Source organism: Solanum verrucosum, unplaced genomic scaffold (genome assembly GCF_900185275.1).
Source record: "Solanum verrucosum unplaced genomic scaffold, falcon-dt-bn FXZP01000280.1, whole genome shotgun sequence".
NCBI classification, from domain to species: domain Eukaryota; kingdom Viridiplantae; phylum Streptophyta; class Magnoliopsida; order Solanales; family Solanaceae; genus Solanum; species Solanum verrucosum.
This window is the reverse complement of record NW_026019982.1, coordinates 2,603,245-2,617,256: the sequence shown is the minus strand read 5'-3', so window position 1 is coordinate 2,617,256 and position 14,012 is coordinate 2,603,245. Positions and strand designations below refer to the sequence as shown.

The 14,012-nt window shown below is 32.3% G+C and overlaps 3 protein-coding genes across 3 annotated transcripts; 2 read left to right on the top strand and 1 right to left on the bottom strand.

Moving 5' to 3' along the window:
- The first annotated feature begins 5,647 nt into the window (after window positions 1-5,647).
- On the top strand, window positions 5,648-6,044 carry LOC125817762 (uncharacterized). The gene has a single exon (XM_049497309.1). The coding sequence runs from the start codon at window positions 5,648-5,650 to the stop codon at window positions 5,999-6,001; it is 354 nt and encodes a 117-aa protein (XP_049353266.1). The 3' UTR covers window positions 6,002-6,044.
- Window positions 6,045-9,200: 3,156 nt separating this feature from the next.
- On the top strand, window positions 9,201-10,245 carry LOC125817760 (fasciclin-like arabinogalactan protein 21). Its single transcript, XM_049497307.1, has one exon. The coding sequence runs from the start codon at window positions 9,201-9,203 to the stop codon at window positions 10,242-10,244; it is 1,044 nt and encodes a 347-aa protein (XP_049353264.1). The 3' UTR covers window position 10,245.
- Window positions 10,246-10,643: 398 nt separating this feature from the next.
- On the bottom strand, window positions 10,644-13,321 carry LOC125817758 (disease resistance RPP13-like protein 4). Its single transcript, XM_049497305.1, has one exon. The coding sequence runs from the start codon at window positions 13,312-13,314 to the stop codon at window positions 10,663-10,665; it is 2,652 nt and encodes an 883-aa protein (XP_049353262.1). The 5' UTR covers window positions 13,315-13,321; the 3' UTR covers window positions 10,644-10,662.
- Window positions 13,322-14,012: the final 691 nt, after the last annotated feature.

The window sequence follows — 14,012 nt, the reverse complement described above, 5'->3', positions numbered from 1 at the left end:
AGAGGCGAACAAGATTAGAGAGAGGTGAGAGAGAGAGTTAGTTATGTATCTGGTGACCGAAATCAACGATAACTTTCAAAAACTCACAAATATGGAAACCCCTTCACTTAGTAATTAATTGTAAAAAAGGGAGAAAATTAGAAGAAACAAACAATTAGCAGTTAGGGATTGCTTTTAAGCATGCGCTTCATTAATGTTTCTTATAATCATTTGATTTTAAGTCAATATGATAAACATAAATTAAAAGTCATAAATTAAGATTTTAAATTTATAACTTTTGATTTATAAGTTAAAAAACTAAAAGCCAATCTAAACAGACTCAAGCTAGTCTCATTTTCAAAATTTCTTACTCCAGAAAAAGTATATAGTTACAAAATATCAAAACAGTTGTTTTAGTATTGTTCTCTATCCCATTATTAATAGTTTTTGTTTCTTCTTTGGGCATATTTTTACTACAAAACGAATATATTTGCATTTCTTCCCAATTTTGTGATGGTCGTTAGTGGTTGCCTATCATAAGTCATAACAAATAATTTATTCTTAGGGGTAAAAATTATAAATATATATCATACAAAATTTCAATTTTTAAAGAATTTATACCTTACTAAGCATAAATTTAATTGCTAAAGAATAAAAATTAAAGACTAATCATTTAAAAGAAAAAAATGTCTAATTCTTTTATTTTTGGTAAAGTTCCAAAATAGTTTTTATGATAGTTTTTGATTCTCGCAAGTCGAACAAATTATTTGTCCTATGACTTGGATTTAGTCCATCACGTGCGAAATGAGAGTTGTTGGATATTTATTATGGGCGGGATCACCTATGTGGACTAATTTGATCCAATTAGAAGAAAAAAATTACTCTTGTATTAACTTTTACTTGACTTGACTTGACACACTGATTAAGAAATAATTAATGATATAGGTATTTAACTAAACTATCCCCCATCAAATAATATCTTAAAAAATGATTTGGAAAATAAGTATTTAATGTTGAGGGTAAAACATGAAAAAAAAAATAATCTTTTTTTAATATATCAAAAGAATAAATAAAAATGTAAATCTATTTTGGAAATAAGTAACAAGTAAAAGTGAACGGAGGTAGTATTACCACACCTCTTCTGGTGTCCTATGGTTATCAACGTGGAAAAATCAAAATTTTCTTGTAATTTCTTCTCCTCTTTTATATGAGAGAGAAATAATAGATGCTTATAGAAAACACAAGAGAAAACTCTTTCTTCCTTTCTAATTCTCTAACAACACATACACAAGACATATAGTTTATGGATTCAAATCTTTGTTTTTTTAGTGATTCAAAATTTGACTTAGGGTAATTTGGTTGCTAGTAAGATCAACAATTTTTCTATTGCATTATGATACACAATCCGTTATTCTTACTTCTTGATTATTTTTACAAAAACTGAGAGATTGTTTGATTTGAAGACAAGTTACGATGAAATTAGTTATGTTAGTATTATTTTTTATTGATTATTATATTATATATTGTCCTAGCATTATTCTCTGTGAGAATGATCTTGATGACCATCTATTCTATTGAGCCGCTCCCCATAGTGTTCTTCCTTTGACACCATGCTTTGGTTCGACTTTTTAGCTAAAATAAATTAGTTCGTTATAGTTACTCCGGAGAAAATGAAATTAATTAAGATAGGGACCTTTTTAGTTAAACATACACATTATGGACCCCAATATATTCAAGGGAAAATACTACTACCTATTACAAGTAGATAACAGGAAAACAAACCTCTAATCGTTGTATTCCCAGCTGGGGTTCCAGCTAATTGACAGATTACCTCACTTTTAAACTACTGGTTCTTCATCAACAACTTTGAATTTTACAAGTAGATACATATAGAGAGAGTTCTACTTGCGCCCGGAGAGGAGCCAGTAGGGGCAAGGAATTCATCTAAATTTTATTTAGTGAAAAATTATATTGTTTATATATGATTGAAATTATTATATATATATATATATAATAGATTTAATTTGAACATAATTACTTTAACTTCTTCATCTATTTACTTTTTCATATTTTAAATTCGTATAAAAGATTCTGGCTCCGCTAGAGCACCCTAATATTGGATGAGAATTTGTCCAATGTAGGTGAGAGATGTCAGAAGCCTTTAGGCATAATCTATACCACATGCACAACATGCCAATGCCATTAATTGATTAATTATATATCTTTGTGTTTGTATTATTGGTTGCTAATAATATCTTCTTGCCCCCTTGAGCCCAGCCATGCTGCTATCTTGAGAGCACCAATCTTACCTACTCCTTCCCATCTATTTTAGTCCTAGTGACAAAAAATAATTAGTTCCACTATTTAAAAATAGATTTTTATTTTTACTTGTCAATTTAACATATCAAGAAAATATATTTTCTTTCATGTTTTACTAGGATTACTAGGAGTATGCATCGGTCGGTTCAGTTCGGTTTTTATGTATTATCGGTTCAATTTATCAGTTTTCGATTTATAAATATACTAAACCAATAATCAAATCAATAATTTTTTTTTTATTATTGATTTTCAGTTTATCGATTTTGATCTTTAATTATCCGGTTTTTGGTTTACCTAATAAGAAAATGCTTATAAAATAAATATATGTCTTCAATAATTTGACGTGACAAGACAATAATGTAACTTTACAGAACACTCATAAATTAGAAACAATAATAACTAACATGAAAAGAATTATACAAGTGCAGCACAAAGAGAAAATAAGAGGAATAAAGTTCTTATTTTAGGTTTTGACGTTTTGTATAATGTGAAGTTATGCACTCAAAGTAAATGTGAAGTGTGAATTGGAGGTTAAAGGAAAAAGTAGTAACCAGTAAAGTACTAGGATTAATATTTAATATTTATGTAGGGTTAAAATAGTAAATTACTATAGTCTTAATGAGTTATCGATTTACTCAATAATCCAATACTAGAATTCAAAACCAAACCGATAACCTAATATTTTTTTATAAAACCATTAAAAATCCGTTAATCTAATACTCTCTCCATTCCATATTAAGTTAATTTTTGAGGTGTTTCACACCCTTTAAGAAAAGTAGATTAAGATATAAATTGAACCTAGTTTTCCATTTTTACCCTTATTAATTATTGTCAAATTTATGATTAAAATAACTAAATATTAATTAATCACTAATTCCAATAGTAACTAATGAAGGGTAAAATTGAAAGAACACTCTAAAAGTAGTCTTGAAAACTGAACAATTAAATTAATTTGAAAAATGAAAAATACCTCAAAAATTAACTTAATATGAAATGGAGGGAGTAATAATAAACTAATACTCCCTCCGTCCCATATTATAAGTCACCCATTTCTAAAAATAGCTGGACCACAATATATGTCATTTTATAAAATTTATGCATAAATTACTATATTGCCCATTATATCCTTGATTGATTAATTAATTAATCTTGAAAATGTATTTACTCTGGCTAACCTAGGAAATCTACAAGTAATTAATTTCATTGGGAGAGTACTTCATTCATTAATTAACTACTTTCTTTATTCACTACTTATTCTATAAAATCTGATTTTGAAAAAAATATCAACAAACAAATTAAAAATATAAGATGAAAAAAAATTCAAAAAAATCTTGAAAGTTAAGGCTTCAACAAATTTTATCAAGGAAGATGACATTTCGAAAAGTTCAAAGATGTAAAAATAGAAGACTCAACCAAAACATGTGAAGGCCAAATTGAGAAAAATCAAGATTCAAATAAAGGAGTTATGCACCATTTAAATCAAAAAAACAAATGATTTGTTGAACTAGAACTAAAATTCATTTGTCGTCTAATTTCATTATCAATAACATCAAATTCAGCAGGAAAATTTAGATCAATTTGAAGTAATGAAATTTGAATATTTTGTGATGTTGTCATGTTTGCTTTAAGAATTTATATATAAAAATATAAAAAATATTTTACACAAAATATATAGGAAAATTGAGGTGGGAAAACTTGATTTTTAAATATTTTTGGATCAATTGGTGAAAAAATTTGGCTCCAAAAAGTAAAATTTAAATAGTCATCCAAATGCATTTATATTTTTAAAATCTAACATTTTATCATTTATTACAAAGTTGTCATAAGCAAACATTAAATAAGGGCATAAGGGTAAAATTACCTTATTTCTTAATGCAAGTGCAAATGAAAAATGTGACTTATAATATGGAACGGAGGGAGTAACATTTTTGATTTGCACACCCCTATATTTTTCCCCTTAATATTAATTACTTATTTTCAAATTATTTTCTAAAATTTAATGAGAGCTCACTCACCCAGAATTATTTAGATTCAATAATTTCTAGAAGTCTTTTTGTCCAAAAATTTATGTGCCAAAATTCTTAGTACTATTTGTTTTATTTCTAGAATTTAAAAGTAAAACGATTTATATAGTCGATTTTAACTTTTAAGAGTCAGAAGAGTCTAGAAAAGTCGGCGTCATGAATTTAACTCCATTTTACTTTTTAAAAAAATACTTTCCGTCGGTCCCATTTATTATTTCTTTGTTAACGTTTTAATTGATGTCATACGTAGTAATTAAAGCAGATGTCACTCTCCTTACCCACTTGCAGTCCATAATTTTACGTGTTATTACAGCTTCACAACCCCCACATTACTATCACATTATCTGGAAAGTTGTTTGTAATGGTACTAACTCTCTTAGTCTCGAGTTATGTGATGATGTTTGATTAAATGTAATTTTTTTTTATATTATAATTTTTTAAAAATTATAATCTAAAGTAAATCTTCATATATAAATTAATTTATAGTTAAATTATTAATTTAATTAAATTTAAACTGTATTGTTTTTTTTACATTGATTAAAAAGAGAGAATTATTGAATACACTTTAAAATTTGGAGTGATCTATTAGTTTCATATCTGAATTTTTAACGACCTTAAAAACACTCTCTACTTAACTTAAATATACCCCTGATTTTGTCACATGAGTAAAATGCATCCTCAAAATTTTCGTCAAATTTATGGATTTTTTCAACAATTTTCCCAGTCAATAATTCTGAGATAAAACTAACAATTTTTTTTGTTGATGACAAGAGAAACCCAGAGTAGAGAGGTAGTTTTAAGACTAGAGTATAACCCTCACTCCTATGCAATAGCTCACAAATCACGCATGAAAGGTAATTCGCACTAGGCAAACCCGGTGTGACAAACTTGCCCAGAGGACAAAACCCTTGCTTTTGCTGGCAAGGAGTTTCAAACTTGATACCTCCAATATGGAAGTCCCAAACCCAAACCATTGAGTCATTCCAAAGAATGATAAAATTAATAATTCATCCCAAATTGAGAGGCGTTATGAAAACCCTTATTTAAAAATTGGAATATTTTGTGCTCCAAACCTATTGGACATAATTAGGTCCTACTTAAGACCCAGCTGGACCCATGAAAGGCTGAAACTTCTCTCAACCTTCAATTTTTATATGTTTAATTTTCACACCCACTTCCACAGCTTGTCTCCTCTATTTATACACAATCCCTCAAATTCAGAAAACTCACACAAAAGCAAAAACAATAGTATCATCAACCAGTCCACACTCAAAACACCTGCTAAATTTTTCAAAATTTCTGTTTTCTTTTTGCACTTTCTAATAATGGATCGATTTAGATTTATGTTTTATTACTTTCTGCTACTAGTAATTTCAGCGATTCAAGCAGAGGCAGGGGAATTTACAATTACAACTTCACTAACATACCCAAGAAAGATGATGGTGGAAAGAGCGTTATTGATTGCAGATCCGCCAGCTGTAAAGTCGTTAATGGAAGATGAAAATGAACCGTCTTATTTCATTGTTGAAGCTCCAGAGAGTATGGAAACAGAGCATCATCATTCTGATAAATCGGTTGCTGGTGGAGGGGTTATTATTGGTGGACTTGTAACGGCTATTTTTGCTACTGTTTATTGCTATATTAGAGTTACTAGAAAGAAATCAGATGCAGATCATTAGAAGAATATGGAGTACAAATTTGTGAATAGTAAGAGTTATTTATCATATTTAGAAATAGATACAAACATTTTTGGATGTTGAACATGATAATTAATTACATAAAATTCAGCTTTCCTCTATGAATTCTTAGAGTATAATAGATATTTTTTTCGTCTAGTGTTTGGAGTCTCAACTAAATCTGAATTGCGGATTACATATTTATTCGGAGTTAATGTGATTTTGCCAACATCTGATTAAGAGTGAAATAGTTCCATCATTGCATCAGAACTCATGTTAGTGAGCTGAATAGTTAGTTAATTACTACTTACTCTTTCTAATTCATGATATTTTTCTTAGTTTCAAAATATATATTTTAAGAGGTGTTCTCGATAATTCACTTAATATGAATCGAGTATTGTACTTGACTAAATATAGTGTATTCCCGCGGACTGCGCCTTAATTTAAGTGAAGCTGTTAAACGACTGTACAATGGTTTTTTCTAAAGGAAAATTATTCTTCTCTTCCTATTTTTTTTTTTTTCTCTGAGTGGTTTATATGGGAAAATTTCAAGTTTATATATTAAGATGATAAATAGGTGCAAGTTCAGGTGTTTAAATAACAGAAAAAAACAATTTAAAAAAATATAAATCATTAAAATTTAGGTAGGCTGAGTTGTATTTAACCCAAAAGTAGGGGCCCTAGTGAAGAAAAAAAGAGAGAGAAGGAAATGAGAAAAATGGAGCCATTTACGCGTATATTTCTCTTAAAGGCCTTGAATTTATTTATGAAAAATTATATAATTATACGACTTAAGATAACTTAATTTTTAAAATTTTCTATCATTTGAATTTACATTACAAAAAATTCTTTTTTCCTTCTTCTTTTTTAACATCTCTATCAGATACATTACAACTTTATTTGTGTAGAATGTATTTAGTACAAATGTTATTATTAATACATATCCTATTATTTCAAACCTAAATTAGTATGAATCTGATTCATAACTAATGTATCGTTTATTATGTATCAGGCGAAAATAAATATATCCGTGAGTTTAGAAAAATTCAAAATTATTATAACTTGAAAAACTTTTGAGATAAAATTAGCGTCCAAATTGTTAGAGTTCATCTATTTTATAAGTACTTCATTTATTGCTGCCGTTGCAGATAAAATATTTTGCAACCCCAATTAGATGAGGACCGACCTTGGTCAGAAAATCTCATTAAAATATTTATTTTTTTGTAACGTTGCAACACTGATCTTCCCGTCTCTTTAAGTAAAAATGAAATGTTTTGTTATGTTATTATAAGGTCATATTAATTGAAATCTAACCGGAACTCTATGTAGTAAATAATATTAATGAACGAACAGTAAAGACCCTCAAAAGTTGGTAATATATTTTCTCTTTTTTAAGTCTACTAAAATATATAATCGTAAAATTATGTATGTCTTCTTAAAAAAAATATAATTGGAGATGAGTTGGTGGATGGAGGTAAAGGGAGTGGGGTTAGGGGGATGAAGAATACATGAATGACATACACATGAAGAGTGTTGGACGGTGAAAAAATATAATCAACATAGAATATTATTTGTCATTCGACTTTAAAAAAAAAAGATATTTTTTTCATTTTTAGAAAGTTAATTTTTCTAAAAAAACATTTTTTTAAAAAAATTTGACAAACCTAACATAACAAAATTGAAATTTCTCTAAACCAAACACATCCTATAGGCTATATATAAAATCTTATATAAACAAATTCTTTTATTGTATTCATACGGTATAGTTTTCTACGACTTCCTACTTCCTTGCACATGGTTCCGTCACTATGTAAATAATGAACTTTAAAATTTTGAAATATTAAAAGATCAAAAGATATTTCAAGTAAAATAATACTTAGCACATATGAAAAACTCAGAAAAATCATTTAATTCCTGTTAAATGGCTCCTAAAAGTTTAAAAATGTCGTGGGTCATGATGAGGCTATACGTACCATCCCTAAATGTCCAAAAATCACTCTAAAAATGGTGAGACTGTACGTACGGTTCCCCATGAATTCCTACAGAGGGTTCCATAAAGGTTTCACAAAAAATTCTTCCGAAAGGCATATCACCAAAATATTCATCGTCTAACACACAACTTTGTTTAGAAATTCACCTAATTCCTATAAATTGGCCTCTAAATGCCCAAAAATGAATCTTAAAATGGTGAGATTGTACGTAGTGCTCCGCCAACTCCCTCCATTCAAGTTTTGCAAAAAATTAGTTTGAAAATCATATCACAAAAATATTCATGGGCTAACAGACAAAAAAAATCGCTAATTCCGATAAACTGGCCTGAAAATGCCCAAAAATCACTTTAAATATGGTTAGACTGTATGTACTGCTCCCCTAACTCCTATGGGGGTCCCATAAAGATTTCACAAAAAGTCGTCTGGAAGCAATGTCACCAAAATATTCTTAGGCTAATATACACAAAAAACTGAGAAAATCGTCTAATTCTTGTAAATTGACCCTTAAATTCCTAAAAATCACTCTAAAAGTGGTGAGACTGTACGTTTTGCTCTCCCAACTCTCTACAAATGGTTTCATAAAAGTTTTGCAAAAAAATCGTCCGGAAGCCACATCACCGAAATATGAATGGGCAAAAGCACACAAAAAACTAAGAAAATCACCTAATTCCAGTTAATTACCCCTAAATACCCAAAAATCACTCTAAAAATGGTGAAACTTTACGTACTGCTCCCCCAACTTCCTACGAAGGCTATACATATTGCTCCCCAATTCATTACGGAAGGTCTTGTTAAGTTTTTTCTAAAAAAATTGCCCAGAAGTCATATCACTAAAATATTCGTGGGTTCACACAAAAAACTATGAAAATCATCTAGTATCTATTAAATGACTTCTAAATGTCCAAAAATATGTGGATCATGGTGAAGTTATACATACCGATACCTCAACTCATTATAGAGGTTCCCCAAATATTTAAAAAAAAAATGAATTCAACACACAAAAAAAAAATGAAAAAATGACGTAATTTCTGTTACATTGCTCCACTTATGTCATTTTGAGTCATTCTTAATGACATAAGTGAACTACACAGAGGTCTCTTCATTCGTTAGGAGGTGAAAATTCCTTTCTCTGCTTTAAAGAACTTCTCTTGTTCGTCTTCACAAAACACAGAATCACAGAGCACACAGAAGAAAATCAATTGCAAGTAAGTATGGCTAGTTATGGATGTCATGCTCTGTTTTTTGTACTCCTCTCCATAGTTCTTGCTTACACAGCAATCCAATCCACCATGCATTCTAAATCAACCGTCAATTACTCAAATTCACCTCACCAATTCAGCAAGCATGCCCTCACCATGAACGCTTCTAAAGCTCTTCGAAATCAAGGATTCAACATCATAGCTACTCTACTTCAAATTTCCCCTGAAATTTTCCTATCAACTCCACAATCCACCATTTTTGCAATTCAAGATTCCGCCATTTCCAAGCTCTCTGTTCCTTCTTGGGCAATGAAGCAGCTCCTTCAGTACCATATTTCTCCTTCAAAAATTCCATTTCAGGAACTGTTGAATAAGTCCCGAGATTGTTGCTTGACGACCCTTTTATCTCAGAAGAAAATTGTCATCACCAGAATTGATAAAAAACAGAGCATCATCGAGATCAACAATGTCTCTGTTTCTCATCCTGATGTGTTTCTTGAAGGAAAGCTTTCCATTCATGGAGTTAGTGGGGCCTTCTCTGTGCTAGATTTTCATGGAATCGACGAACACCTCGATGCTATTCAATCACCAATTTGTGATGAAATGCCAAATGAAAGTGCTACCGGTACTAAGAACTTGGTTGATTGGCCAAGAATCATCAAATTGCTCAACTCCAATGGATATGCCTCCTTTGCAATTGAATTGCATTCTGTTCTTGATGGAGTTCTTCAAGATTCTGCAAATTTAAGCTTTGTAACAATCTTTGCTCCTCCACATTTGGGATTTTTATCATCTCCTTCACCGTTGCTCGAAAGAATCGTAAGGCTTCATATAATGCCCCAGAGGTACACTTCCATGGAATTGGCTCTCTTGCCTGACATATCATCCCTCAAGACACTGACTCCAGCCCTGAATGTCACTATTTCTAAGAGCAATTTTTCGCGCGTATTGATCATTGATGGTGTGGAGATCACAGCACCCGATATTTTCGTGTCTAAGAAGTTCGTCATCCATGGAATATCTCGCCCTTTTCACTTGGAGGAGCTATCCATTTGATTCAGATAATAAAATTTTCTTAGGATTTCTGTTACATGTATCTTAAATATGCAAACAGAGTTGATAAACACCATGTTACATATATGCTAGTTTCTAGCTTGCTAGTTCTATCATACTCTATATCTATGTTGCTCGGACTCTCCAAAAACATAGGCGCGTACTTCAAAAATACACTACTTTTGGAGGATCAGACAAGCATCACAGCTCTATATCAATTTGATATTTGCTCTTAGCGAACTTCCAATAGATATATTTCTGTAACAAAGTCTGAAGCCATAGTAAGAGGTTTCATAATAAGATCCATCATTCACAATCACATACAATAGCATACAATACAAAGTTATCTACCTGTTCGTTACATGAAAACAGTATTCGAATAAAAACTCAACAAATAACATACAGAACAGCAAACAAGTCATCAGTGCATGTCATCAAATTCTCCTTCATTACCTCCTTCGTGGCACGAAATCACGTCTTGATCTCCCTTGTTTTGCTCCTCTTCCTCTGGCTTTGTCCAATATCCTAAACCCTCAACGTTACATCTGAAATTTTTCAGCGAATTGCAGTGGCCGACTTCTAAGTATTTGAGGGATGGCATTGCACTTTGGAATGTTTCCCATGTTTCCTCCAGCCTTGGCAAGAATTTCAAGCACAGTCCTTCAACATTCCAGTTATCCTCATTATCTCCCCAAAAAATTTCACTCATGTGGTTAAGCACTCTTGAATCTTCGATGCAAAGGTACTGCAGTTGGGGAAGTGAAATGGGGTTTATCCATGCTGGTGTGGTTTCTCCGAGGTAGTGCCTTAGATATAACTCTTCAACGCGAGTTGGTGGTGACAAGTTATCCAGCTTCCTTATGATGTCCTTGTTTTCACAGTCCCCTGCATTGATCGATAACACCCTTAGTAGTTCAAGTTGTTTCAATGCAGCCAATTCCTTGTCATCTATCATGCTTTCCTCCGTTATGTCTAAGTGCAGTACCCGAAGTTGAGTCAGTGCAACGACTTCACTCAGGCGACAAGCTTCTGTTGTTGCTGGACTCGGTATCTTGAACCCGTACAGCTCTTCAAGATTGGAATGCCTAGAGAGACCTTGTGGTAAGCATGACAAGGATGGACAGCTTCCAACATCAAGAATTGTCAATCTTGGAAGTGTTGTGATTGATGTTGGTAGCATTTTCAGTTCCTTGCATTCTCTAAGGACTAGTATTTGAAGGCCCCATAACTTCCTTACGGAGTCTGGAATCTCGTCCAAATTTGCAACATTTCTCAGATTTAAATAAGCTAGTCGCTTTAGTGATGTGATCCATTGCCATAGATCAATCATACAGATTTTATCTAGCTTGACACATGACAAGTCCAAGACCCTGAGAGTCTTGATTTCAGCCAGAGCGATTCTCCTGTTGAAGCCGATGTAATTTGTTGTAGTGAGAAGAAGTGCTCTTAGCTTTGAGTTCCCATATAAGGATTGAAAAGTTGTTTCCCTTGTGACCCCCAAGTGCCTAGAGTTAACTGTGGCTATGTTCCTGCCTCGATTGAAGCTGCAAAATTTCTCGTCTTCTGCAACGAGAATTGTCATGTCTCTAACCATATCATGCACCTTGCAACTATAAACTTTGCCATCAAAGCTTCTTCTTTGGACAGCTTCAACCAAGCACCGACTTACGAGTTCAGACAAATAACCAAAAGCTACATCTGTTGCAGTTTCTGTGCCATCACCACGGACTAATCCTTCCCCTACCCACCAACGAACCAATTGTTCCGCCTCAATTTCATGGTCATCTGGATAGATTGAGAAGCATAACATACACTGTTTTAGATGAGCAGGAAGCTCATCATAGCTTAGTTGCAAAGAAGCCATTACAGAGATATTGCTTTCACTATCCGATACCAATTTCTCTCGAAAGTTTTCACATATCCTTGTCCACTCCCCGAGTGAATGTGGTTTTGATGATAACATCCCACCTGTGGTCTTGATGGCTAGAGGAAGACCATGACATTTGCGCACGATCTCTCTTCCAACTTCTTCCAATTGAGTATTGCACTTCCCTTTAGTTGACAAAAATGCAAATTTACAGAACAATGACCAACTCTCTTCATCATCGAGCAATCTTGGTCGATGAATTCTTGATTCTGTTGCTCCCATCCTCTTAACAACATCATCATTTCTTGATGTAATTATAATACAACAATTGTGCTCTACAAACTTTGGTAATCCCCTTGATATTCTATCCCACCATCCATCATCAATGCTCCATACATCATCCAAGACAATCAAGTATGACTTATGTGAAAGTGCTTCAAGAATTCTATTAAGCAAATCTCCTTTGTCAGTTCCACTATCATCTCCATTCAACTGTTTCAAAATACCCTTCATGACGAGAAGCTCATCATATGTTTGAGATACAGAAACCCAAACTTTCTTTTGAAATCTCACATTCACTTGTCTGTCATGGTACACCTTTTGCGCGATTGTGGTTTTACCCAAACCGCCCATACCTACAATGCCAACGCGATGTAATGACTCGCTATGAGAAAGGATCCATTCTTTGATTTTTCTTGTATCTTCTGATAACCCCACAATTTCAGATTGATCAAAAATGTGTGAGGTCCATCTTATCCTTCTACTGATGTTTTCGTCACCTCGTGATTGTTCAGTTATTGGACCAACAAAGGTCCTCAGCTTCTGATGCATTTTCAATATCTTCTTGTTAAGTCCTGTTAGTTTCTTTCCAGTGATATATCTGAAAGATATCTCCCTCGGAGACGGAAGCAAGCAAGATGGATTCCCTTTCATCATTTGATAGTCTTCGCGGATTTGGCAATCCGTGACCACATTATCTGCTTCATAAATTAGTTCTTGAAGTTCAGATAAGGTAGTCTTGACAGAGTTATTGTTTCCTTTCAGCCTGTTTGCTTCAGTGAGATATGAACGCATGAGATTCAGCTCTCTCTTCATCACCTCAAACTCACTTTCAAATTGTATTGCATACTGAGCATGTATGTTCACTTGCTTTGACAAGTCCTTTACGATCAGCTCGGCTAAAGCTTCCATGATTGCCTCTCCCATCTCTTAGCTGCAAATTTTTCAAAATTGAAAATGTAACGTGCCCTCATAGATACTAAAGGGGGCAGAAAATAAGAGTCCTGCTATAGGCTTTAGAGATATTTATAAAGAGTGCTCAGTGCAATTAAGTTATTGTCCTTAATTACTTGCTGCTAAAGATCATTTTTGATATAGTGTAACTTGGATGAAATATTAAAAGGTTTCTGGATCAAAGTTTTAGCAAGAATGACATTGGAACTGATTTCTTAGATAATCACTCAACTAATAAAGGTGAATTTATGATATAATTAACGTTCGTTGAATGACCATCTAAGAAATCAACTCTGTAGGATGGTTACAGTATTATGGGACTGAACATGTTTGGGAAATAAGGGAAAATTAATGGTTGATAAAACTAAATTTATCATAAAGATGTTCTGTAGATGGAATTTGAAGAAAATGTAGAAAAGGTCTGCTGGTGAGATAATATAACCAGATCAAAGCCCATGATTAATACTCCCTTCGTTTCAATTTATTTGTCTAACTTTCATTTTTAGTCTATTTTTTTGCGACTCTTTAATTTCAACTTTTCACACAACATGTTTAGACTACAAAAAAATAAACCACATTTTGGTACATTCGACATGACATCTTTAGTTTAAGTCTTCAAGACATGACAAGATTTAAAAAGTTCTGCTTTACTTTCTTAAATATAGTACGTG